The sequence below is a fragment of the Balaenoptera physalus genome (assembly GCF_965194825.1).
Source record: "Balaenoptera physalus genome assembly, chromosome: 2".
In the NCBI taxonomy this organism is placed as follows: domain Eukaryota; kingdom Metazoa; phylum Chordata; class Mammalia; order Artiodactyla; family Balaenopteridae; genus Balaenoptera; species Balaenoptera physalus.
In genome coordinates this window covers 40,557,362-40,582,411 of record NC_138883.1, presented here as the reverse complement: position 1 = coordinate 40,582,411, position 25,050 = coordinate 40,557,362, and the positions used below count along the sequence as shown (strand labels likewise).

At 36.1% G+C, this 25,050-nt stretch overlaps 3 protein-coding genes across 11 annotated transcripts in view; 2 read left to right on the top strand and 1 right to left on the bottom strand.

The window, feature by feature from the left end:
- Positions 1-4,731, top strand: part of MNAT1 (MNAT1 component of CDK activating kinase) — a 212,854-nt gene extending 208,123 nt beyond the window's left edge. Inside the window, exon 8 of the mRNA XM_082450478.1 lies at positions 4,274-4,731. Within this exon, the coding sequence (XP_082306604.1) occupies positions 4,274-4,394 (121 nt within the window). The 3' untranslated portion in view covers positions 4,395-4,731. The remainder of the gene's footprint in view (positions 1-4,273) is intronic.
- Positions 4,732-6,639: 1,908 nt separating this feature from the next.
- TRMT5 (tRNA methyltransferase 5) lies at positions 6,640-24,405 on the bottom strand. Of its 3 annotated transcripts, none has more exons than XM_082450430.1 (5): positions 24,283-24,405; positions 22,501-23,156; positions 14,568-14,692; positions 10,948-11,602; positions 6,640-10,574 (listed from the first exon to the last, which is right to left on the bottom strand). In XM_082450430.1, the coding sequence occupies exons 1-5, from the start codon at positions 24,285-24,287 to the stop codon at positions 10,522-10,524; spliced, it is 1,494 nt and encodes a 497-aa protein (XP_082306556.1). In that variant the 5' UTR covers positions 24,288-24,405; the 3' UTR covers positions 6,640-10,521. The 3 variants fall into 3 exon arrangements, with proteins under 3 accessions (XP_082306556.1, XP_082306557.1, XP_082306558.1); XM_082450431.1 differs by lacking the exon at positions 24,283-24,405 and adding an exon at positions 24,076-24,269; XM_082450432.1 differs by lacking the exon at positions 24,283-24,405 and adding an exon at positions 24,089-24,269.
- Positions 24,406-24,508: 103 nt separating this feature from the next.
- Positions 24,509-25,050, top strand: part of SLC38A6 (solute carrier family 38 member 6) — an 80,516-nt gene continuing 79,974 nt past the window's right edge. For 6 of the 7 annotated variants that reach the window (XM_082450443.1, XM_082450442.1, XM_082450438.1 and 3 more), the window contains exon 1: positions 24,509-24,634. In XM_082450443.1, coding sequence (XP_082306569.1) covers positions 24,530-24,634 — 105 coding nt within the window. In that variant the 5' untranslated portion in view covers positions 24,509-24,529. Of the gene's footprint in view, positions 24,635-24,679; positions 24,839-25,050 lie in introns of those variants that run through there. The other variant, XM_082450445.1, reaches the window with a different exon arrangement.

Here is a 25,050-nt window from a genome sequence, read left to right as displayed (position 1 = left end):
TGCATTTAGTGATAATTGTCTGAGCACATCATTGCTCTGATTGTTTTTAAATCTTGAGATAGACTTCAGGTTGTTAAGGTAAATCTTTTATAGCTTTGGCTGAATTTCTTACAAGAGCTCTTGGTCTTGACAGCTGAGATCTGTTAGCTGATCTCTCTTAATGGTACTTAGATTTGAATTTTGCAGGCTGGGAGGCAGAACTACTTGGAACTGGTCTTTTCAACGCATGATGGCTTTAAATGCAGACTTTAAAAAATGGGCCACCTTGTAAAAAGAAAGTCTTAGTCTCTAGAGTTCATTCCCTTTCTTAGTTTGAACCAGTCCAAGTTTATAACTCAGTGGAGTTAAAAAGTTGGACTTTTTATTATTTTTAAACTCTCCATAGGGCCTGGTAATTTGAGGTGGAGGAAACTAATATGAACTTCACATTTTCATTTCAGTCTAAATTCTGAGATTCTTTGATTCTCTGGAGCCAAAAACATTTCAAGGGTTTTCATGAGGAGGTTATGACTGGAGGGGAAGAGTGCTGCCTCTTGGTTCTGAGTGACAACCCCTGCCCTCTGCCCCTAGCTGAGAACTCAAAGAATTGTTACATAGCACTAAAATGAGCTGAGTCCAAAACTTCAGCCATATGGTCAATATAGGGCTTTTAAAGGAAGGGAAATAGTAAAAGAGTAATTTCAGAGGAACTCTCTTATGTTAAAGAACTGAGAAAATGAAGTCTTTCTGAAGCTAAGTGTAAATTATACCACCTTCTTTGGGAGCAAAAGCTGCTAAATGTAACAGAAGAAACTGACAGTGTAGGAAATCAAAGTTCAGGCACAGGCTTTCAAGTGTGGTTTTCTTATGCTTAATCCTTTACTCCCCTCTCAGGATCCATTCCCTCCTTTTCCTCCTCCTTCTCCAAAGTCTGTTTGAAAGAGATTTTGATGGGTAATGGCAAAGGAAGGCACCTTTAGACGTAGTATAAATTAGGGCATAAGATGCCCTTTGTACAGGAATTATCTTAGACATGCTTTTGAAAACATACTTTTTTTTTTAGCCTTATTTAAGAAAATAATCAAAGGTATGATTTTTAAATCTTTGAGTTTAGTCTGCTTTCAGTAAAAATAAGGAATAGGTACCAAAATAAGCAAACCTCTTTTTTTTCTTTCCTGGTTTCTGCTTATAAGATTTACAGGTATTTAAAATAAACCCATGAAAAACAGAAATACTGTCCTGGGATTGGCTAAATAGTCAGAGCAATTACTTCCAGGCTCCAAAATCCAACTGAGCTTGACTTTTGGAAATAAATTTGGCTAAGACTTCTTCCTTATTCTGTTGTATAAAGGTGTACATGAAATGATACTGACCTCTGCCAGAAACCCCAGGAATCCTATTCAGTGATGTACTTGTAATGGTCATGAAAGAATTAAATCAACACAGATGTGGATTAATGTGAAAAAGTAGGCAAAACACTAAATTCTCATTGTGTGGTTTCAGTGTTGCAGATCCTTCAAAATACTTTGGTATACCACAATAATTAAAGGGTTTAAGAACGTTAAGATACTTAGAAAATAAAAGCCCACAGTTGAATAACAAGAATGACCTGCTTTATTTTTTAAAATTGAAATTAATGTAGATTGCCATGGTGAAAATAGGTTGAAATATTTAATAATAACTGTTTTGTGCAGCCCTAGAGATCAAAAACAGTAATGTAAATAAGCAGGTCTTTAAAGAATCATACTCACAAATATGTTTAATGTGAATGATTGCTAGAAGGGAAGTGCATTTTTTTCAATGCTATGCAAAGAAATTTTAATGGACTTGATGTTTGCAGTGAGAATCTACAAATTAGCATTAATAACTCAAATTTTAAAATATTTGCTCATTGCTCTAGATTATGACTGTATTCAAGAAATACTGTTTTCAAACACTAATTAATCATTTTAAGTAAACTTTTAAAAACACATTTATGACATCAATAAGTATGACTGTTTATTACATTTTACCTATAAAAAGTTGAACTGTTTTATATACTCTTTATGGAAACAGTACACAGTCATAAATTAAAAGATGCAACTGTTTTGGATATTTTACTGGTGGTCCTGTGTTTTCCTGCCAGCAGTGCAGCTGTTTCAGGTTTCTCAGGATAACATATAAAAAGCTGTATGTACACTGCAAGTTTATGCTTGAATTGCCAAGCCAGAGATGGTATGACTCAACTTTCCCAGAAGCAAGTTATACCAAAATGTGATGAATTAAAACAGCTAGTTGCACAGTGGTTTGTATTCAGTTATGAAAACCAGTTCTCATTTATGATAGTTGGCTTTGTAAGGTTGACACATTCTACTGTGGTACTTGAATTTTGCCATGAGTAAAGAGCCATTGGAGCTAAGACTGTGCTTTTAAGGGTCTGAGGAAAGAGAAAAGGGTGATACAACACTATCTGGGGTGTGGATAAAACTTAGCTGGAAACTTGTGTCAGGAATGGAACATTTTCATTTTCAAGATACCTGTAAAAATATTACTCACTTATTTGTGTGATAGTTACTGAATTCTCAATGAAGAGAAATTGATTTTATGCTGTTCTAGGTTAATTTTTAGACTTTCTGAGGTGATTTAACACTTACCTCATTTCTCATGCATCATAGTCTTAACAGTGGACATTTTATTTTATCCTGGGAGGTAATCAGCAGATACCTTTGTGGCCATGTATTAGGTTTGGTGAATCCCTATTTAAATCCTGTGACATCCAAGGTTTTATTAAGAGTTTGACAACAACTGTTTAATAACAGTAGTCTCCAAAGTGAGATGCATCCCACCAGGATATGTAAGATGGGATGTAGGGAGAAAATATTAGAACTTTTATTTAAACATTTTAGTTTCATCCTTTAAATGTTTCAAATTATATATTATATATATTTTATAATATACTTACTATATTCATATATATGTATATACTATGTAATAGTATGTAATATATAAATACTTTATGTAATTTATGAACAAGTATACAAGTTTTGGAGCTGCATGCTCAAATATTTTTACTGCTATAAATATACTATCAAAAAAGTTTGGAGATTGTTGCTCAATAAATATTAATTTCCTTTCTCCTTTCACCCTTGGCAGAGAAGCAAAGAATTAACACCTTGATTTGTGGCAGTGTGAATAAATTATAGCCAATTGCAGGAGCTTATGCTGTGTCTTATACTTTGACCACTTTTTCTATTTGGCCTCTTGTATTGCCATATATTTTTTAATCACACAAGCTTATTAAATATGGATACAAATGAAAAACAGACTTGTTATTATGTTAGAAATAATAAGTTGCTCATGCATCAAGACTTTGACACACAGGAAGTCTGAATGAATGAATAGAAAAGTTTCCAAGTTATTAAAATGTTCTGGTACCTGATTTATTCATTTGCTATACCTGTAATTCTTAGGTAGATGAAGCTCCTTTGCTTCCTGAGGCCTGAAGAAACAATGTGGTTTCTTAAACTAGGCATTAAAGCAAAGCTGGAAATACTTGTTTTCTGACAGTGCTGGTAGTCATGCTAAGAAGTTGTCCCTCTTTGGCTAGGATTATCCCATTTTTTAGGGCTGTTTGTGTACCTTTATCAAGGTAGAAAGTTTTAATTGCTAAGTAACATGTGTGTAATTGAAGAATAATAGTGTCTGTTACAGTCTTTTGAGATTGACTCAAAAGACTCTTCTGTATTTACTAATTGGGACATTCTTTTGAACCCAGGCTCAGTTTTCAAGATTGCTTGGATGTAATTTTCTAAGGTTTCCTTTCGTGTAAGGAGGGAGACAATATATTTTTGTAATACTGAAGTAATTTTGAAGTAACTATTATGTTCTCTCCCCTTTATCACTTGTTTACGTATTTTCTTCAGAACATATTTATGTAAAATTTTAGTAATGCAATCGTATTATGATGTGCATTTATTTATTAAGAGTATGCCAGGAAGGAGAGCGGCAGTTAGGTAGCTGAACAAAAGCCAGCAAAATAAATTAGTTCTGAAAATTGGGAATAGGGAACATTTTAAAAGCAAGTATTATTTTTGAAACCTCCTTCAGAGCTGTTTTTAGATCTTAATGTAATTCGCTTTATAATTTAGAGTTAGTATGTTTCCTTTTAAAAGGAAATAATGCATTTATAAAGTCTGAACATTTCAGCCTTAGAATTCTTCTTTAACATTTGAATCAGTTTTACTATTGCTTTTTAAAGTGTTACCAATTTATATGTGCTTTCTATATCAATGGTACACTTTTTATTTTGTTTTAGGTATTTAAACCATGTCAGAGCTGCCTCTCCACAGGACCTTGCTGGAGGCTATACTTCTTCTCTGGCTTGTCACAGAGCACTACAGGATGCATTCAGTGGGCTTTTCTGGCAGCCCAGTTAACCATTATTTCTCCTCTATAAGATTTGGACCCTGGAGCCGAACCAGGGAGCTAGCAAAAGTAAAGCAGACTTGTAAAATTATAGCCATGTGCAGCTGTACAGCAACAGTACTACCACTAGCAGCTGTGTTAAAGTATTTATAGAGAGCAAATTTCAGAACTAAGCTGAGTAATATAGTGGATAAATATTTGTGAAAAAGATTTATTTTTTACTTATATTTTTCTGAGGGATTGAAGCTGTAAGCCTCATCTGATGGAAGCTATGAATAATTCACCTGTGTATGTTTGAGGTTGACAGACTTGTAAAATCTTTTAAAAAATAAAGCTAGACTTTATACCGTTTTGTGGTTTTTCTCTTATTACAGTGTTTTACTTGAACACACATTAAAAATGCCATTTTGAATACGACATTTAGTGTTAATATCCAAGTCTGTTATTTCTTCTCATAAAATGTCCCATTTTTTCCCCAATGTCTTCTTAATACTAGTCCAGACAAGTGGATATATTTCCTTCTACCAACAGGTTGTGGCAAGTAAAACTTGACCTGTGATAATGTCACTCTCTCAACATTAAGGACTCAGTGCCTGTTTTGAGCAGTGGAAAGTGAGACGAACCTTGATCAATGTGTTATAGGTCCCAGCTGTGAGCCTCGCTTAGGCTAAACCAGAGCAGAGTACTAACCTGCTTGAATGACAAATTCAAAGAAATAAGTTAATAAAATTTAATACTTAAAAGGCACCTTTCACCTCAATGTGAGCTCATTTTATGATGAAACCTTGGAGACTGGAATGAATATATTTTAAATGAAATTTCCCTATGAGTAAATTGCACACTCTGGTACAGTTTCTGTTGAAACTTCAAAGGCTTTTAGTATACCCAGAATGTTGCTTAAAGAGTTTGGATGTGGATAGGATATGTATTTGTAGCATCTCAACCTTGTATGAGTCTGTTACCTAGATAACTGGGTATGGCACATCGTTTCTCAAGGAAATTAAAGGATTTTCTATTAAATCTCCATTACAACAGTTGTTAGAGTGGAAAGTTATGTGAAACAAGATTTGTGGGTTATATTAGGGTGGAATATCCATATCTAACAGCTCCATCTTATTTGACTAAGTAGGTATTAATTTCAGGAGTACATCTTCATCTTTATAACACTTCTATCTTTGATAATTGAGAAAACCAAGGCATTGAATAATTGAGTAGGCCAAGATCATATACACAAGTTAGTAAAAAGCCAAAATTAGAACACAAGTTTTTTATCCAAGTCTAATTCTATCTATAATTCTACTAGGCTGCATCCTATTTCTCATATCTATTAGTTTTCCCCAATAGAGGACTAGCATTTTAAGTACAATACATAAATCTGTTCAAAGAATAGTGAGAACATTGGACTTGTGGTTAGGGATTTTCTGTACTCAGCTGCCAAAGTAAGGTATCCAGTCTTTAAAAAAGAAGCACTATTATTTATTCTCAGTACCTTGTATGATGTATTTAAATGGAAGGAACTAATTATTAACAAAACATTTCAAAGGCTTTCAGAACTTTTTTTGAGCCTACCTTATTATTGTGGAAATTGCCTGCACCTGATTTGGCAAATCAGTTAAATTCCACCACCTAGATACGTTTGTAATTATTTTGCCCTTACTATGGCCATACTTTGTTCAATAGGCTGGATTTAGAAGTTAACTGACCCTATTAGATCAAAGGGAATGGTGAAAGATAACCTAATGGCAACAATTCACTAAATAACAAATATTCTACATTGATGAAATTATCCCCAGTCCTCCCAGTGATTTCCTCTCTCAGAGACAAAAGGCTGTACCAGTCTTTTCATCTACATGAATTTAATAAGTCTTAATATTTTATAACACTAGCACAGAAACAACTACCGAGCATTAACCTATATGCCAAGCACTGTGCTTCATGCTTTATGAATTGTCTAATCCTTGTAACAGTGCTAATATTATTTCCCCATTTTAACAGGTGGAGATGCTAAGGCATAGAGAGGTTCAGCAACCTACCAAAGGTCAATACATCTTAAAAGGAGAAGAGTTTGGATTTGAACCCAAGTGGTTAAACTGCAGAGTCCATGTTCTAGAGATAACTGTCAAACTGTCAAACTTATAAACAACAGCTGTGTAAAACCAAATCTGAGTAGTCAAACTTCTTAAGACTTCCAGGAAATTTTACAGATTAAGTATCTAGTTCTTATATGGGATATAAGTGACATCAACTAAATAACGGTGTTGATATCCTTGAGAGAAGTCCTGAGGAATTCATTATGTAGAACATGATTTGACTACTAACTGCACTCCTTTTTAAGCAGATATTAATGGACTGAATACATTTACATGGTAATTAGGATGCATTATTATTTAGTATTCCTTAATTTCTTTCAATAAATATTTAAGCTTCTCTTAGAAGTTACCTTTAGGCTGTCAGCAGGTGGTTTGGATAATCATTTCAAAATCTAATTAAGGTGGCAGAAAACTTGTCAAAAAGTTAACAAAATTAAAAAATTCTATCTAATGAGTGTTCTAGCTGTCATTTTCTAGTGGATTAACCAAGAGTTCACTTACTAGGTATCACATCAGAAAGTTTAGGGTGAGCCAAATTTACATAATGAAATAATCACATGTTCACTTATCCACTCTGAGGGAAAAAGGAGAGGTTAAAGTGTGTTAATAGAAGCATTTAAGGAATTCTGTTTTCTTTACAATTATATACTGCATATTTTTTCTAATTAAGGGGTGACTAAATGGATCTTACCACTTTACATATGAATAAGAACATCATTTGCACCCACACTTAATATTTATAGCCTAGCACATGGATGTATTAATACAGTACTAGGAAAAAAGTTCTTATGCCTACTTGCAAATTAATTATCTTCACCTAGATCGGGAGAAGGCAAACTGTAGACCCCTGGCCAAATCCAGGGGCTTCCTTTTTTTGTATGCTCCATGAGTTAAGGTTGGTGTCTGTATATTTTTCAGGTTGGAAAAAGCCAAAGGAATAATATACTTTTTAACATGTGAAAAGCATATGAAATTAAAATTTCAGTGTTCATAAATAGTTTTGTTTTTTTTTTGGAATACAGTGTTTATGTATTGTCTATGGCTGCTTTTGGACTAACATGGCAGAGTTGAGAAGCAGCAGAGACCTTATAGCTTAGAAAGCCTAAAATATTGAATGGCCCTTTACAGAAAGTTTGCTGACCCTTGACCTACATACACTTGGAGGGGAGGGAGAGGAAGAAAATTAGAAGTCCCAAACTAGCAATCCCTGGCTGAATTAGCCCTCAAGGTTTTGCACAGGATAGGTTGGGTTGAACTCCAAAACCATTTTAAGTGTCTTTCGATAAGGAATAAAGGCTCCAATTCATTACTTCCCTATACTTCTTACCATTTATTGCCTTCATCTATTTATACTACCGAGCTTCTGAAGGCATTTGAGTTTATAATTAATGACTTAGATTAGGGGTCCTCAAACTTTTTCTGTAGGACCAGAGAGTAAATATTTTAGGCTTTGCGGACCAAGAGACTAAACAGAGGCCATTATGTAGATACAAGAGATACAATAAATTGGCACAATTTTTTAAATTAACAGACTTCAAAATATAATTGAGTACATTTTTTGTAGGGCTTTTTGGGGAATTACAGTTCCTTTGATTGGGGTTCTAAGTGTTCCTATCATCAAAATGAATTTTAATTGATCACATACATGTTGATGGTTATATGTAACGACATTTTACACATTACATCTTTAAAAAAGTCTTTTCAGACAGATACTGCCAAATTCTAGAACATGTGATTTTAACTGAACATATACATCACTTGGAAGGCATTTGTAAAACTCTATGAGATTCTTAATCCCTTGGTATTTGCCTTTTAGCATGTCATTACAATAACACATTAATCACTTCCAATTGAAGATCAGATGGAAGTTCAATTGTAGTTAAATGGGTTTTGAAATATGGAAATTTCCTTTGCATTTGCACCAAGGTTCCAAGAATGCTGAACTCAGAAAATATATCCACTGCTAATTTATGAGAGAATGAAAATCTTGTTTCTTGTTTTAATTTTTGATTGCATGAGAAAGGTACAGTTGTAGTCATTTCAGACTACTGCAGTATGTTTCACGTAAAAGTTATGTTTGCCTTGTAATTGTAGGTTGATATCTTTGAGAAATATTATCAAGTCTTTAGCAAAAACTGATTTCCAAAGACACTCAGTATTTTAGAAGTGTTTAAGGTTGGTTCTTCAGAAAAATTTCAGTCTTGGCCATGAACCCAAAAAATTGCAGTCATACCTTACAATTGCTAAGCAAATAAAACTTAGGTTAAGCTGAAGAAATTCAGCTTCAATTTCTGACAAAATTCAAGGACTTTGAGGATGGTTAAAGTCCATGAAAGCAAATGAAGTTTATCATTGACATTACTGGTTCACTAACAACACATGATAGATTCAAATATTTGCTGCAATGTACTTGCTGGTGAATAATATAGTGAATAACTATAGGTTTTAAACACCGTGCATTTTCATAAGCTTTGTAAATTTTTCCAACTAGAGTTTTTTCTACCTCACAATTTTCTTTTTAACCATCATCAGTTATAACACATCAGATTCTACTTCAGGTTTTACAGAATTAGTTTTCTCAGTTTCTTTGAAAGTATTCACCAGTAGTTGTTCCGTGCAGAGTATTCATAGAGGCTAATTCTTCAGTAACTTCAAAGTCAGAATTGACGCCTCAAATAAACAAGAACTGAGCAGTATTAGTAATGTCTACCAACTCATCAAGAGTAAAGAACTACTTGGACTCATTACCTTTTTGACTATTGATGGTGCTCACAATGTTCTCAACTCTGAGCAACTGTCCTTGCCAAAAGGCCAACAGTCCTAGACAAGTTTGCTTTCTCCAAACACATTTCTTAGACTGCTGCTTTCAAACACAATTAACTCACCGACAGTAAATGGTTTTCCTTGCTTGGCTTACAAAAGAGTCACTTGGAGACTTACTTTGGTTGTAGCCTCACTTACATTTTTTATTTTGTGAAGAAATTCTGCCATGAATTTCCAGTTTAAATACCTAATTTTGACAGTTGCTTGCCTGTGAGTTGGAAATACCGTGATGAGTACTTCTTTGAGAAATGTCAAAGTATATTGTACTTTAGCTCAGGTATGGATGCTTTGTCATCTAATTCAATGTCAAAAAAATTCACACTCTACTGTGCCTTAAAAGCACAACATGAATGGCTACTTTTCTTATTTTGGAATGAGGGATACATACTGGTAATAGTAAAATAAAATGTTATAGCTTGGCAATACACATGGCACTCAAAATGTTGTTGAGTTATAACTGTGTCACTGTGATTTGTAGTGTGCTGAGCAGCAGTATGAAGTGATGAGAATCATATCCCATCTGTGTTGCAACTACTCAACTCTGCTGTTATACCATGAGGGCAGCCATAGCCAGTATGTAAACAAATGAGTATGGTGTGTTCTAATAAAACTTTATTTATGGACACTGAAATTCAAATTTCATATAATTTTCATGTCACAAAATATTATTCTTTTGATTCTTTTTCAACCATTTAAAAATGTAAGAACCATTCTCAGGTCACTTGCCATACAACAACAGGTGGTGGACCAGATTTGGCCTGCTGGACATAGTCTGCCTATCTCTGATCTAAATAATCTCGTTTGTTAGTACTTTTATAGTAATAGTGTAGGAGTACTTATATAAAACTTAGCTACACTCTTCAACTAAGGATAACTGTAAAATGATTAGTTCTTTCCTAGTTAGCACGCAATTATCCTACCTTCAAAAACTATTTTCCCAAGAGAAAGACAATATTTAAACATATTTATCTAATAAAATATTAGATATATTTGATGATAAAATTATAACAGATAAAAATGTATTTAGTAGCCTTATTTAAATTTTAATTTGATAATCCCCAATTTATAAGACAGCCAGGGCAAAATATAAGGGTTCAATACTAAAGTAACTGAATGCTAAAATATTAGAAATCATACAAATGATATTTCACTACATAAAGGTCTAGTGGGGAGCTGGAGAAAATATTTCCAATTAAGTGATTGAAGCAATTTGTGTTTCTTCTTCCTAAAAGTCTTTATCTGTCCTCTGGCGTTTAATAGGTGGATCTTCATGATTGTCTGTAATAAATCCAGAAAACCTATATTAGGTAAGATACTTAACATTTGAAAATACTTTTAAAAAGCAAATAATACAGGCATTTTAAAGATTTTTAATCTAATTAACTTACACATGGAATAGTAACATTCCTGCAGATTTATTATTTTAATGAAGTAGACTTCTACTAGACTGAACAGTACATCATACTAAAATTTGTAAAATTGTGAGAAAGTAGTCACAATTGAATGGCAAGGGGTCTTGAACTGAAATATCTATCTAGAATTAGTTTAACCTATTTCCAAGTTTAAAAAATAATATAAAATATATATGTAGCCCCAGAAAGTTATATGAAAAGTATTACAGCTTACATTTAATTTCCCAGAGATTGCTCACCTCCGTTTAGGGTCTGGTTCTTGTAAAGTATAGCAGCAGGAATCCGAAAAGTGATGCATAACATTTCCTTGTTAGGGGCCACATTTCTTACTAAGTGAACTGAACTGCATGCCTCCAAGGAGATGCCTAACACAGTTCCAGCTCGTTGCTGAACATCCTTAGCAGGATTAGCATCTTTGGAAAAGCTGTAACAGTGCACGATGGGAAAAAGCTCACTGCCGCATGGCTGTCCATCTAAGAGTGATTTGAAAGCACTGAGAAACTCAATAGCCTTTGCTGGCAAGTTCATGACAATGTGCACAGAGTGTTTTCTTTCTCTTGACAGCGGTCCCAGCTGCTGCATTAATTCTTCTCTGACTGGTCCTTGGAGGAAGTCTTTCCCATCCAAGTTAAAGACTTTCACCTTTTGGTCCACTTTATTTAATTTACAATTGTGTAGTAACCATTTATGGGATTCAGGATTGAGATCATTAGCAAATACAGTGCAGTTTTTCTTTGCTACTGGAATGGCAAAGGGCCCAACCCCAGCAAAAACATCAAATAGGACATCCCCAGGTTTGAGAAGTTCTGTGATACGGCTGTGTTCCGTGGAGAGACGAGGATTCCAATAGACTTTTGAAAAATCAAATTCATAAGTGTAGTTGTTTTCTCGAACCTGAAAAAGGTATTATGCTTTTGGTTAAACTGCTTAGTCTTAAGTTCTAGTCACTGATATTGGATGGATGCACTCACAGACATACACACATTTAAATTTAGTATTATTAAGAGCAAAAAAAACAGTGCATTTAAAGGCATTTTAATTAGAATTCTGGTGTTTACGCTATACTTGAGGCCACTTAATATCTTGCATTAGACGTTTTCATGAGAAAAGTTATCTCTTCAAAGCCAAATGGCTCTCCATCTCATCCTAAAGGGCTATAAAGTGGTCCTCTAATCACACTAGGAATTTTTCAGATAGGCCAATTGACTGGCTTAATTATACTCTCTCCTGTCACCTGATAGAAAAAAACCTATACTTTGAAACAACACACTACACATATCTTCATGCTGGGTAGCTAAGTTGCAGACAGCACTTCCACACAGCAAACAAGCTTCCCTCCTTAGTTTTCAGTTTGTCAGGGGGAGTCATGATAGATATGTCATGTGTCATTGAATTTGGAGGTATTTTTGCTATGTTTTCAGACAGTTACTTGGACTTTGCAGGTTTCATGTCTATAAATAGAGCCAGTGTATAGAACAAATTATTCCCCTATATTCTCCTTTCCCAAATCTGAGTTTTCATGGATAAACTAAATACATACAGTGAAGCTAAGTCTTGAACAAAATTAAGACTTTGCAGCATTTCTTTGGGGACTATCATAAACATGATAGAAAATAGGAAACAAAACTAAAATTACAGTTGTAGAATGTGACCTCACCCATCCTCTTACGCCCCTTATTTTAATAGATGAAGAATCAAAGGCCAGAAAGTTCCTAAGTTCTATAAATCTGATAGATATCTTCTGTATTCTCTCTTCATGGACCTTAATTCCAAATTTGTACATATTTTTTTCTTCCTGACCACACCAGACGCTCTGGCCATATTATTAAGGTTCCAGTGTTGGAAATGTTTCTTTATGATTCTGCCAACTAAAAGTCTTTCTAGGTATATAACCTGGAACGCTTAAATATGTCTTGGGATGCTTTTTCTGAAATCTCCTTTCTACTCCCCTTTTAAGCTCTTTAGTGTGAATCACAGTTCTAGCTTAAAAAATTAGATTCTAAGTATCCCTCTGGTTTTATCATGCTGTCTTTGATATCTCGCTCCCTTACCTAAGCATTACTTTCAGCAGATTCACTTTAGGAATCTTTTTATCTCACAGTATACACACATACTACTTAAATGTTGCATGAACTCCTAAAGTTAAATGTGATTCTGTTTGGAGCAAAGAAATTATACTGAGTTTTTACATTTATTTGACAGTATAAATATTAGGTATAAAGTATGTCCTTAAGAACAAGCTTTAGTTGACTTAGGAAATCAATCACAAGGCATTTATAAAATTACAGAAGTTTCTCAGAACTTTTAGATATTCTTTCTGAGAAGAATGATACTATCTGTTACCCTAAGGGTCAGTACCAAGAAAAGAACATGCACAATGTTCAATCAGGGTATGCCTAAAGTTTAGTAGGTCTTTGTGTCGGCTGAGATAAGCACTGTTATTACCAAAGGATTCATATTCAAATCTTGATTGCCATAACAGACCTCACACATTATACACAAGTAGTAGGCAGTGGAGGTTTGTTATACAGGGAAAGACCATACATGGGCTCGAGTCGGAAGCCTTGCTCCAAACACTCTGCTCAGTCATTCCTAGTTATTTCATCTGCATAAAGAGAATATGAATAACAACAACCGTTATCTTGTGGGTCTCTTAGGATTTGTTATATTTAAAGCATTTAGCTCAGGACCTAAAAGTAAGTGTGTAATAAATGGTATTTTAATATTCTGACACTATTAAATTCTGGAGAAATATTGGCCCAGAATCTTAAAATTATTTTGCGTAAGTTCTCTCCTGAGTTTTATAAAGTCCTGTTTAAAAGATATGACTAACATTTTAAGAGTGGCTTTTGTTATTAAAATTATGGAGAGAGTTTAACCTATTTCTTAGCTTGGGTAAAAAATTTCACATAATGTTAACATGTAATTATCTAAGGGGCTTAAAAAAAGTTTATTATATCCAACACTCCAGAGGATTTTGGAGGTGGAAGATGAGAAAGTGGTTTATACCAGGAATCTGTTACTATATATTTTAAATTATTTTTTCTTTGAAATAGATTTGTTTTGTTTTTCTTATAAAAGAAATGTGCTCAGTAGAAAAGTATAAAGATGATAATAAAGGTCACCAGTAACTATACCAAATAAAAATATGCTCACTGTTAATGTTCTGGTATATATGCATATTTACATACTTAAAATTATCACAGTTAAAATGGAACTATGTTATATATACTGTTCTACAACTTATTTTTTGTCACTTAACGTGTCAGTGGACAATTTATTTTAAGTATGGAGCTAAATATAAATAATCTTTAATGATGGAGTATTCCATTGTATTGTTATACCAAAATGTAATCAATTCTCTACTGATGACATTTAGGTTGTTTCCATTTCTTCGTTTGTTTTATTTTTTTATTATAAAACTGATGCAGGGACTTCCCTGGCGGTCCAGTGGTTAAGACTCCGTGCTTCCACTGCAGGGGGTGGGGGTTTGATCCCTGGTCGGGGAACTAAGATCCCACTTGCCACGCGGCGCAACCAAAAAAGGAAAAAAAAAAAAAATGACACAGAACCTAGTACGTACATCATTACAGTTTTGTCCAATTATATTCTTGAGATAACTTCCTATAAATGGAATGCTAGGTCAAAGGATGTATCTATTCAAAATTGCAATATATTACCATATACTCTTACTGACTGCATCAAATTTGCACTCCCATCGATAGTATATGTAAATGCTCACATTCTCACATATTCATCAACACTGGGTATTACATATTCTTAATCTTTGTTATCTATTCTGATTTCAAACATTAATCTAGATATACACTATATTAGGAGACAATAAAATACTCCATACCTTGGTCATCATATTCTCCTCTCCAGATAGCACTTCCATTTGGAAATTTCGGTAGGTATTATCAATGTTATTAATTTTATTTACCGCTGAGGTGATTCCTGGATTTTTGTCAATCATAACTTGGCCTAAAAGCAGAGAATTCATAATAAATATTGCCTTTTGGTTGCAAAATAAAAGCTAAAACTACAAATATGAAATTGATGTGAACTATATTTTCTTTTGGTTTATAGACAAAACCTGCATCTAGTGTGTGTAAAGAGGCATGCAAGTCTAAAAATTCAACAGATTACTAAAGTTAATGTCTGACAGCCCCCAATGCAAACACACACAAAAAATGTGTGGGTACATTTATAAAAAAAATTTTTTGAGGACTTTTGTTCTACCTAATATTTTTCCGTGTCTTTTACTTAGTCTTCTCAAATGTATCAATACAGCAGTAAGCAAACAGGTAGACCATAGGGAATTGGTTAAAAAATAGAAAGAAGAGATGTAAGGACTTTGGGAACAAATGGTCCCAGAAAACACCAGCCTGTCCTCATTGGCCTCAAACCAAATGTATGCTTGATTGTGTATTTGAAACAGATACTTCCACTTTGGAAACACATACCAGCAAAATAATGTTTTCAAATAAAAGAAACATAGATTCTTTAGAGTTTTATCTAAATAAAATGTTCATTTACTTAAATTGTTCTTTATGTCAAATATTTGTCAGAGCAGAAAAAGCTACAAGCATAAAGTACACCGGCAATGGTATACTGATGCCCTATAATCAAAGTCTACATTTTTGTCGGCACTTAAAAAATTTATAAGAATCTATACACTGATTGGTTCAAGATGGCGGAGTGGAAGGACGTGCTCTCACTCCTTCTTGTGAGAACACCGGAATCACAACTAACTGCTGAACAATCATCGACAGAAAGACACTAGAACTCACCAAAAATGATACCTCACATCCAAAGACAAAGGAGAAGCCACAATGAGATGGTAGGAGGGGCGCAAACACAGTAAAATCAAATCCCATAACTTCTGGGTGGGTGACTCAGACTGGAGAACACTTATACCACAGAAGTCCACCCACTGGAGTGAAGGTCCTGAGCCCCACGGCAGGCTTCCGAACCTGGGGGTCTGGCAACGGGAGGAGGAATTCCTAGAGAAACAGACTTTGAAGGCTAGCGGGATTTCATTGCAGGACTTCGACAGGACTGGGGGAAAGAGAGACTCCACTCTTAGAGGGCACACACAAACTAGTGTGTGCATCGGGACCCAGGGGAAGGAGCAGTGACCCCATAGGAGACTGAACCAGACCTACCTGCTAGTGTTGGTGAGTCTCCTGCAGAGGCAGGGTGGCTCTATCTCACCATGAGGACAAGGACACTGGCAGCAGAAGTTCTCGGAAGTACTCCTTGGCGTGAGCCCTCCCAAAGTCCACCATTAGCCCCACCAAAGAGCCCGGGTAGGCTCCAGTGTTGGGTCACCTCAGGCCAAACAACCAACAGGGAGGGAACCCAGCCCCACCCTTCAGCAGTCAAGTGGATTAAAGTTTTACTGAGCTCTGCCCACCAGAGCAACAGTCAGCTCTACCCACCACCAGTCCCTCCCATCAGGAAACTTGCACAAGCCTCTTAGATAGCCTCATCCACCAGAAGGCAGACAGCAGAAGCAAAAAGAACTACAATCCTGCAGCCTGTGAAACAAAAACCACATTCACAGAAAGATAGACAAGATGAAAAGGCAGAGGGCTATATATCAGATGAAGGAACAAGATAAAACCCCAGAAAAACAACCAAATGAAGTGTAGATAGGCAACCTTCCAGAGAAAGAATTCAGAATAATGATAGTGAAGATGATCCAGGACCTCAGAAAAGAATGGAGGCAAAGTTCGAGAAGAAGTAAGAAATGTTTAACAAAGACCTAGAAGAATTAAAGAATAAACAGAGATGAACAATACAATAACTGAAATGAAAACTACACTAGAAGGAATCAATAGCAGAATAACTGAGGCAGAAGAACGGATAAGTGACCTGGAAGACAGAATGGTGGAATTCACTGCTGCAGAACAGAATAAAGAAAAAAGAATGAAAAGAAATGAAGACAGCCTAAGAGACCTCTGGGACAACATTAAACGCAACAACATTCGCATTATAGGGGTCCCAGAAGGAGGAGAGACAGAGAAAGGACCAGAGAAAATATTTGAAGAGATTATAGTCGAAAACTTCCCTAACATGGGAAAGGAAATAGCCACCCAAGTCCAGGAAGTGCAGAGAGTCCCATACACGAAAAACCCAAGGAGAAACACACCGAGACACATAGTAATCAAACTGGCAAAAATTAAAGACAAAGACAAATTATTGAAAGCAGCAAGGGAAAAATGACAAATAACATACAAGGGAACTCCCATAAGGTTAACAGCTGATTTCTCAGCAGAAACTCTACAAGCCAGAAGGGAGTGGCATGATATATTTAAAGTGATGAAAGGGAAGAACCTACAACCAAGATTACTCTACCTGGCAAGGTCAGATTCAATGGAGAAATCAAAAGCTTTACAGACAAGCAAAATCTAAGAGAATTCAGCACCACCAAATCAGCTCTACAACAAATGCTAAAGGAACTTCTCTAAGTGGGAAACACAAGAGAAGAAAAGGACCTACAAAAACAAACCCAAAACAATTTAAGAAAATGGTCATAGGAACATACATATCGATAATTACCTTAAACGTGAGTGGATTAAATGCTCCAAGCAAAAGACACAGGCTAGCTGAATGGATACAAAAACAAGACCCATCTATATGCTGTCTACAAGAGACCCACTTCAGACCTAGGGACACATACAGACTGAAAGTGAGGGGATGGAAAAAGATATTCCATGCAAATGTAAATCAAAAGAAAGCTGGAGTAGCAATACTCATATCAGATAAAATCGACTTTAAAGAATGTTACAAGAGATAAGGAAGGACACTACATAATGATCAAGGGACCAATCCAAGAAGAAGATATAACAATTATAAATATATATGCACCCAACATAGGAGCACCTCAATACATAAGGCAACTGCTAACAACTATAAAAGAGAAAATCAACAGTAACACAATAATAGTGGGAGACTTTAACACCTCACTAACACCAATGGACAGATCTTCCAAACAGAAAATTAATAAGGAAACACAAGCTTTAAATGACACAATAGACCACATAGATTTAATTGATATTTATAAGACATTCCATCCAAAAACAGCACATTACACTTTCTTCTCAAGTGCGCACGGAACATTCTCCAGGATAGATCACATCTTGGGTCACAAATCAAGCCTCAGTAAATTTAAGAAAATTGAAATCATATCAACCATCTTTTCTGACCACAACACTATGAGATTAGAAATCAATTACAGGGAAAAAAACGTAAAAAACAGAAACTCATGGAGGCTAAACAATACGTTACTAAATAACCATGAGATCACTGAAGAAATCAAAGAGGAAATAAAAAAATAACTAGAGACAAATGACAATCAAAACACGACGATCCAAAACCTATGGGATGCAGCAAAAGCAGTTCTAAGAGGAAAGTTTATAGCTATACAAGCCTACCTCAAGAAACAAGAAAAATCTCAAATAAACAATCTAACCTTACACCTAAAGGAACTAGAGAAAGAAGAACAAATAAAACCCAAAGTTAGCAGAAGGAAAGAAATCATAAAGATCAGAGCAGAAATAAATGAGATAGAAAGAAAGAAAACAAAAGCAAAGATCAATAAAACTAAAAGCTGGTTCTTTGAGAAGATAAACAAAATTGATAAACCATTAGCCAAACTCATCAAGAAACAGAAGGAGAGGACTCAAATCAATAAAATTAGAAATGAAAAAGGAGAAGTTACAACAGACACTGCAGAAATACAAAGCATCCTAAGAGACTACTACAAGCAACTCTATGCCAATAAAATGGACAACCTGGAAGAAATGGACAAATTCTTAGAAAGGTATAACCTTCCAAGATGAACCAGGAAGAAACAGAAAATATGAACAGACCAATCACAAGTAATGAAATTGAAACTGTGATTTAAAATCTTCCAACAAACAAAAGTCCAGGACCAGATGGCTTCACAGGTGAATTCTATCGAACATTTAGAGAAGAGCTAACACCCATCCTTCTCAAACTCTTCCAAAAATTGCAGAGGAAGGAACACTCCCAAACTCATTCTATGAGGCCACCATCACCCTGATACCAAAACCAGACAAAGATACTACAAAAAAAGAAAATTACAGACCAATATCACTCATGAATATAGATGGAAAAATCCTCAATAAAATACTAGCAAACAGAGTCCAACAACACATTAAAAGGATCATACACCATGATCAAGTGGGATTTATCCCAGGGCTGCAAAGATTCTTCAATATACGTAAATCAATCAATGTGATATACCATATTAACAAGTTGAAAAATAAAAACCATATGATCATCTCAATAGATGCAGAAAAAGCTTTTGACAAAATTCAACACCCATTTATGATAAAAACTCTTCAGAAAGTGGGCATAGAGGGAACCTACCTCAACATAATAAAGGCCATATACGACAAACCCACAGCAAACATCATTCTCAACGGTGAAAACCTGAAAGCATTTCCTCTAAGATCAGGAACAACACAAGGATGTCCACTCTCACCACTATTATTCAACAATTTTGGAAGTCCTAGCCATGGCAATCAGAGAAGAAAAAGAGATAAAAGGAATACAAATTGGAAAAGAAGAAGTAAAACTGTCACTGTTTGCAGATGTCATGATACTATACATAGAGAATCCTAAAGATGCCACCAGAAAACTACTAGAGCTAATCAATGAACTTGGTAAAGTTGCAGGATACAAAATTAATGCACAGAAATCTCTTGCATTCCTATATACTAATGATAAAAAATCTGAAAGAGAAATTATGGAAACACTCCCATTTACCCTTGCAACAAAAAGAATAAAATACCTAGGAATAAACCTACCTAGGGAGACAAAAGACCTTTATGCAGAAAACTATAAGACACTGATGAAAAAAATTAAAGATGATACCAACAGATGGAGAGATATACCATGTTCTTGGACTGGAAAAATCAATATTGTGAAAATGAGTATACTACGCAAAGCAATCTACAGGTACAATGCAATCCCTATCAAATTACCCATGGCATTTTTTACAGAACTAGACAAAATATCTTAACATTTGTATGGAGACACAAAAGACCCCAAATAGCCAAAGCAGTATTTAGGGAAAAAAGAGGAGCTGGAGGAATCAGACTCTCTGATTTCAGACTATACTGCAAAGCTACAGTAATCAAGACAATATGGTACTGGCACAAAAACAGATATATAGATCAATGGAACAAGATAGAAAGCCGAGAGATAAACCCACGCACCTATGGTCGACTAATCTATGACAAAGGAGGCAAGGATATACAGTGGAGAAAAGACAGTGTCTTCAATAAGTGGTGCTGGGAAAACTGGACAGCTACATGTAAAAGATTGAAATTAGAACACTCCCTAACACCATACACAAAAATAAACTCAAAATGGATTTGAGACCTAAATGTAAGACCGGACACTATTAAGACTCTTAGAGGAAAACATAGGAAGAACACTCTCTGACATAAATCACAGCAAGATCTTTTTTGATCCACGGCCTAGAGTAATGGAAATAAAAACAAAAATAAACAAATGGGACCTAATGAAACTTCAAAGCTTTTGCACAGCAAAGGAAACCATAAACAAGATGAAAAGACAACCCTCAGAATGGGAGAAAATATTTGCAAACAAATCAACGGACAAAGGATTAATCTCCAAAACATATAAACAGCTCATGCAGCTCAATATTAAAAAAAGAAATGAACCAATCCAAAAATGGGCAGAAGACCTAAATAGACATTTCTCCAAAGAAGACATACATATGGCCAAGAAGCACATGAAAAGCTGCTCAACATCACTAATTATTAGAGATCTGCAAATCAAAACTACAATGAGGTATCACCTCACACCAGTTAGAATGGGCATCATCAGAAAATTTACAAACAACAAATGCTGGAGAGGGTGTGGAGAAAAGGGAACCCTCTTGCACTGTTGGTGGGAATGTAAATTGATACAGCCACTATGGAGAACAGTATGGAGGTTCCTTAAAAAACTAAAAACAGAATTACCTTATGATCCAGCAATCCCACTACTGGGCATATATCCAGAGAAAACCATAATTCAAAAAGACACATGCACCCCAATGTTCATTGCAGCACTATTTACAATAGCCAGGTCATGGAAGCAACCTATATGCCCATCGACAGACAAATGAATAAAGAAGATGTGGTACATATATACAATGGAATATTACTCAGCCATAAAAAGGAACGAAATTGGGTCATTTGTAGCGACGTGGATGGACCTAGAGACTGTCATACAGAGTGAAGTAAGTCAGAAAGAGAGAAACAAATATCGTATATTAATTCATATATGTGGAACCTAGAAAAATGGTACAGATGAACCAGTTTGCAGGGCAGAAAGTGGGACACAGATGTAGAGAACAAACATATGGACACCAAGGGGGGAAAGCGGCGGGGGGTGGTGGTGGTGATGTGATGAATTGGGAGATTGGGATTGACGTGTATACACTGATGTGTATAAAATGGATGACTAACAGAACCTGCTGTATAAAAAAATAAATAAAATTAAAAAGAAAAAAAGAATCTATGCACTATCTCATTGTATAAGGAAAAATAACTTGACCTGTAAGTTAGTATAAAGTACTCCATAATACAAATATGCTTAAATACAACCAGAATTTGTCCAATTTCTCTCTGATAATGAAGTACCTGATTTTGAATATGATAATGTCAATAAACTCTTGTCAATCGTTGTTCTTATCTTGTTCTGCTTCAGGTATCAGAACTCAATTTTTAAGGTACAGAAGTTAGTTTGAAATGAGGAATGAAAAAAAAACATATTCTGAAGGTCTATAGTAATAGCTTTAGAATTACCACTGTATGAAAATATTTCATTTGTAATCTATGAATGCCCCTTTATGAAAGAGAGTTTATAAAATAAGAGTGCTAAAAGGAATGTTGAGTTAGGATAGTCAATGACTCATAGGAAAGCCTATACTTGACATTTGCACCTGGTCATAATTATAAGGATCTCCTTAAGTATTTATTATGTTATCACTATGCATTATCAGCTCCTTTCATCAATAAAAACAAAGGAAATGCATAATAGCATAGCTCTGAAATCCTACCCATGCAAAACATGAGCACTACATTTTAAAGCTGAAAACAATTCTCAGAAGTTCTGACAATTACTCTACATTAAAAAAAATTAATCTGGAGAATGCATGGACATTAAATATTTATATTAAGGACAAGTGCGATTTTGATTAGTCTTCTACTTCTTTTTTATCCCAAAGCATAAAAGACCCATGCTTCAACTTTGGGCTACAGAGGTAAGACATACACAGCACTGTTTCTAATAGGCTAGGAGCACTAAAAAAGTATGGTGCCTGACATACAGAAGAGGCTCAGTTAACTGAATCAATGAAAGCATGACTAAACAGTGTCTTGCCCTTCTGACTATGAAACACTCATGAAGCCTAGCATTCAACATAGTCCCGAAGGACTAATAAGTCCTGTATACCAAAATAATAGACTGCCAAAGAGTTCTACAAAAGCAAGTGATTCAAGTTTATGCTTATGTATTGTGTACACAAAAGCTTGAATTGATATTTAGAGACTGCTATGACTCTGGGAAGAGTATTCCAAAATGGCCCTCAAAAGAAAGAATATGTAGCTTAAGATCCAGCTTAAAATTACAATGATAAAATGTCCTGCTTCTGTAGTTCGGCATTAAAAAAAAATTTTTTTAACAAATTTAGAACTTGCTAATTGCTTTCTAATATGTGAATATTACTAAGACACACCTACCAATTAAATGCTTGTAAGGTAGTTGATGATCTCGAAGGTTCAGGTGGGCAATATGTCCAACTCTGCTAAACCCTGAAGTCACATCTTGACCTTCAGGAAGCACAGCTTTCAAGATTTCTTCTGACTTAAAGTTTTCATAAGTTAGTTCCAAGTTATATTTAGTTATCTGTGGATTGACATTCAGCTGCTTTAAAATACTGAGTTCTCCTTTCTCAAAGGAATCATCAGTAAACATTTTATAAGGATCCAACATAATTAGTCTACTTTCTTCATCTTCTGGATCTTCAATCACACGTTTTATGCCTGGGCGCTGCAGTGCTGCCCTTTTAAGGGATCGCATCAATTTATTGACTATTTCTTTCCTCACTTTAAGCACCGGGATGGTGATTGTCTTTTTAAAAGCTGTTCTATCAAGTTCTGTCATTCCTCGAACATCAGAGGGTGGTGAAAACAATTCAGAGTCTCTCTGATTTGTTTCTATTTCAGGCATGGTTGAGAATCTTTTTCTTTGATCCAACAAGAAAATACCAGGTGTTCTGCTAAGCTTCTGTATCAGGGATGCCCAAGCTAGTGGAATCAATGATTCTGATTCAGTTATTCTACAGCTTTCCACTTTGAGAAGTCTTCTTGAGAATCCAAATGGCCTCCATAAGATCCTAAAAAAAGTATTCATTAAAAGAAATACCATAAAGTTACAAACTAAACATGTTCACAATAGGTCTTGAGAATAAAAATTTAAATTCACTACTGTTTTAAATAGCTTGCTAAATGCTGATAATTAAAACTTTTAGTGGAACGTGAGAAGTATACTATCTTTTCTAGGATAGGATGACCGGAAAATTTGAACCTTCAATCCGCCTGCTGCCAGGACTAGGGCTTAGTGATCCATCACCCTCCCTATAGTCAATAAACCTCCCCACCCACAATTTTCTACAGAACATGTTTGGGATTAGAAGGCTGAAGTTTAAGTTAAAGGATCATCTCTAAACGAAATGGTCACTATATTTATGATTTTACCAATGTCAATTTTTAAAATGATATTCTTATGGATGCTTAATGGGTCAGATGTTGTACTAAATGCTTTATGCACATTGTCAATCTTGGGAGGTGTGTGGTATCACATTCTCATCTTGTATACGAGTAAACTAAAGCTCAGAAGTAGGTTAATTGACCCGAAGTCTCGTTGCTGGTAAGTGGCTGAGCGAGGATTAAAATCCAGCGCCTGCGCTCTTAATCTATTTCTATGTCGTCTTCGATGTTTTACTGCCACAAGTCCTGCCTGTAACTAGAGGTTTCAGTATTTTGAGGACGAGAACTTTGCTAAGTGTTATATGCACGTCCCAGTAGCAGTAGCAATTATTAATTTTGCCTTCAGTTCCCTGCCTGGGAACCCTGTAAAGCAACTGTCAAAGTTCACAGTCAGGGTTCAAACTGGGTCTAAAAGTTAACCAGATGTGTGATCTTGGGTAAATTACTTATTGTGAGTCTCGGCTTTCCGCATGTAAAATGTGGCTAAAGGCTCTATCGGAAAGCTTTTGAAAAGATGAAACACTCCTCACTCCCCCGTACTCAGACCTAGGATCCGCACCGGATGGTGGGTGACCTCGTGACGTTTCCGCGCCCAGAGAGCGCGAGGCGGAGAGCAGCCCCGAGCGGACCGGTATCGCCACCGGACCCTCAGCCTCTTCGAACTATCAAGGGCACCGCGGCCGCCACCTCACCAACGTCACCATCCCATTTCTCTGCGTCACCCAGCAGCTGGCTCCAAGACCAGATCCTCACCTCATGCTCTGGTGCAGCTCGGAAATGGGTCGCCGGCGGGTGGGCGGGCCCTCGATGACACCATCAATGTTCGCCGCCGAGGGGCGAGCGTCATCAGATCACGTCGATTCCTCCTTCCTTCCCGGCCCTGGTGAGGTACGGAAACCCGGAAGGGCCGGGACCATAGCTCCGCCTCTGGCGCGACTACCCGACGGGAGGGCTGGGGTAGTAGCTTGTAGATGGACTGGGTAGTCGGCCAGTGAGCAGCATGGAGGCGCCCTGGGGGATCGTGGACGCTGAGCCCGGCTGGTCTGTCTCTGCCAGGCAGCCCGAAGAGGCGGAGGCGGAAGAGTTGAGCCCGTTGCTTAGCAACGTAAGTTCGCTCCATACGCTTCCCGGCACTTCTCTGAAGTGCCTGCCAAATAAGACCCGGAAAAGAAAGGGGATGGCAAGGGGAGAGGGGAGAAGCTGAGGGCTTGGGGCGCAAAGGCAGCAGCCGAGATTCCGAGGAGATCTGGCGGAGTTCATGAATGTGATAGGAGCCTAAAGTGTCCTAGAAAGAGAAGCTGAAGTAAAGGTGCAGGCTCAGGTGGAAGAGGTGCAGCAGCGGGTGGAGGCTGGGGACCCCACAGAGGAGCAGCCCCGCGGTTATGTAATTCACTGCTGTTTGTTAGTATCTTTGTCGGCTTCTCGTTCCCTCCACTAGTCTTGTGAGCTTTTTGCAAGAGTCACAAGATTTTTCTTTTCTCCGCTTAGTCATTGGGGACCTGTAAACATCTTAATACAAAG

Bases quoted from the DNA above. Each gene is read 5' to 3' on its own strand.
- TRMT5 (XM_082450430.1), bottom strand. The intron at 11,603-14,567 runs GTATGGAGTATT...TACCTTTTTCAG, and splicing joins AGGAGAATATGATGACCAAG to GTTCGAGAAAACAACTACAC. The intron at 10,575-10,947 runs GTGAGCAATCTC...GATTTATTACAG, and splicing joins GAACCAGACCCTAAACGGAG to ACAATCATGAAGATCCACCT.